The sequence below is a fragment of the Salmo trutta genome, unplaced genomic scaffold, assembly GCF_901001165.1.
Source record: "Salmo trutta unplaced genomic scaffold, fSalTru1.1, whole genome shotgun sequence".
Taxonomy (NCBI): domain Eukaryota; kingdom Metazoa; phylum Chordata; class Actinopteri; order Salmoniformes; family Salmonidae; genus Salmo; species Salmo trutta.
Window position 1 is genome coordinate 858,840 of NW_021823412.1, and position 2,500 is coordinate 861,339.

General features: G+C 43.4%; 1 protein-coding gene across 9 annotated transcripts in view; it reads left to right on the plus strand.

Moving 5' to 3' along the window:
- Positions 1-2,500, plus strand: part of LOC115190779 (lysine-specific demethylase 4C-like) — a 53,770-nt gene that overhangs the window by 30,834 nt on the left and 20,436 nt on the right. For all 9 annotated transcript variants that reach the window (XM_029748825.1, XM_029748826.1, XM_029748830.1 and 6 more), the window contains one exon: positions 2,497-2,500. This exon is cut by the window's right edge and continues 73 nt beyond it. In XM_029748825.1, coding sequence (XP_029604685.1) covers positions 2,497-2,500 — 4 coding nt within the window. The remainder of the gene's footprint in view (positions 1-2,496) is intronic.

Below are 2,500 nucleotides of genomic sequence, written 5' to 3' on the forward strand. Positions count from 1 at the left end.
CTGTAGATAGATGGAGTGGTAGAGGGCCTAGATATCTCTACATTCTCTACATGCTACCAACCACTCTGTCATCATTACTGTAGATAGATGGAGTGGTAGAGAGGGCCTAGATATCTCTACATTCTCTACATGCTACCAACCACTCTGTCATCATTACTGTAGATAGATGGAGTGGTAGAGGGCCTAGATATCTCTACATTCTCTACATGCTATCAACCACTCTGTCATCATTACTGTAGATAGATGGAGTGGTAGAGGGCCTAGATATCTCTACATTCTCTACATGCTATCAACCACTCTGTCATCATTACTGTAGATAGATGGAGTGGTAGAGGGCCTAGATATCTCTACATTCTCTACATGCTATCAACCACTCTGTCATCATTACTGTAGATAGATGGAGTGGTAGAGGGCCTAGATATCTCTACATTCTCTGCATGCTATCAACCACTCTGTCATCATTACTGTAGATAGATGGAGTGGTAGAGGGCCTAGATATCTCTACATTCTCTACATGCTACCAACCACTCTGTCATCATTACTGTAGATAGATGGAGTGGTAGAGAGGGCCTAGATATCTCTACATTCTCTACATGCTACCAACCACTCTGTCATCATTACTGTAGATAGATGGAGTGGTAGAGGGCCTAGATATCTCTACATTCTCTACATGCTACCAACCACTCTGTCATCATTACTGTAGATAGATGGAGTGGTAGTGGGCCTAGATATCTCTACATTCTCTACATGCTACCAACCACTCTGTCATCATGACTGGGAACTACAGTACAAATGGAACGGGTGGTTTCTCTAACTATGTGACTGTGATTCGACTTGTTTCTACCCAGGCAGTGGTTTCATTCAGGAATGCTTGTTGTTTTACAGACTGGTTTCAATGTCTTTCTGGCAGTCTGTATTGTAGTGGATATGGAATGTTCTCTTTCTGGCAGTCTGTCTAGTAGTGGATATGGAACGTTCTCTTTCTGGCAGTCTGTTTAGTAGTGGATATGGAACGTTCTCTCTCTGGCAGTCTGTCTAGTAGTGGATATGGTACGTTCTCTTTCTGGCAGTCTGTCTAGTAGTGGATATGGTACGTTCTCTTTCTGGCAGTCTGTCTAGTAGTGGATATGGTACGTTCTCTTTCTGGCAGTCTGTCTAGTAGTGGATATGGTACGTTCTCTTTCTGGCAGTCTGTCTAGTAGTGGATATGGTACGTTCTCTTTCTGGCAGTCTGTCTAGTAGTGGATATGGTACGTTCTCTTTCTGGCAGTCTGTCTAGTAGTGGATATGGTACGTTCTCTTTCTGGCAGTCTGTCTAGTAGTGGATATGGAATGTTCTCTTTCTGGCAGTCTGTCTAGTAGTGAATATGGAACGTTCTCTTTCTGGCAGTCTGTCTAGTAGTGGATATGGAACGTTCTCTTTCTGGCAGTCTGTTTAGTAGTGGATATGGAACGTTCTCTTTCTGGCAGTCTGTTTAGTAGTGGATATGGAACGTTCTCTCTCTGGCAGTCTGTCTAGTAGTGGATATGGTACGTTCTCTTTCTGGCAGTCTGTCTAGTAGTGGATATGGTACGTTCTCTTTCTGGCAGTCTGTTTAGTAGTGGATATGGAACGTTCTCTCTCTGTCAGTCTGTTAATATGGAACGTTCTCTTTCTGGCAGTCTGTCTAGTAGTGGATATGGAATGTTCTCTTTCTGGCAGTCTGTCTAGTAGTGAATATGGAACGTTCTCTTTCTGGCAGTCTGTTTAGTAGTGGATATGGAACGTTCTCTCTCTGGCAGTCTGTCTAGTAGTGGATATGGAACGTTCTCTCTCTGGCAGTCTGTCTAGTAGTGAATATGGAACGTTCTCTCTCTGGCAGTCTGTCTAGTAGTGGATATGGAACGTTCTCTTTCTGGCAGTCTGTCTAGTAGTGAATATGGAACGTTCTCTTTCTGGCAGTCTGTTTAGTAGTGAATATGGAACGTTCTCTTTCTGGCAGTCTGTCTAGTAGTGAATATGGAACGTTCTCTCTCTGGCAGTCTGTCTAGTAGTGAATATGGAACGTACTCTCTCTGGCAGTCTGTTAATATGGAACGTTCTCTTTCTGGCAGTCTGTCTAGTAGTGGATATGGAACGTTCTCTTTCTGGCAGTCTGTTTAGTAGTGGATATGGAACGTTCTCTCTCTGGCAGTCTGTCTAGTAGTGAATATGGAACGTTCTCTTTCTGGCAGTCTGTTTAGTAGTGAATATGGAACGTTCTCTTTCTGGCAGTCTGTCTAGTAGTGGATATGGAACGTTCTCTTTCTGGCAGTCTGTCTAGTAGTGGATATGGAACGTTCTCTTTCTGGCAGTCTGTTAATATGGAGCGTTTTTTTAGTTGTTACTATGTCCCCTGACTGACCATGTGGTCTTCCCCATGTAGACTGTGTTAGAGGAGATAGGATCTGTTGTGATGGGATATTGTGTGGTTGCGGTCTGTGTTTTTATGCTTTTTCCTGTATCGTCACCGCTAGGTTG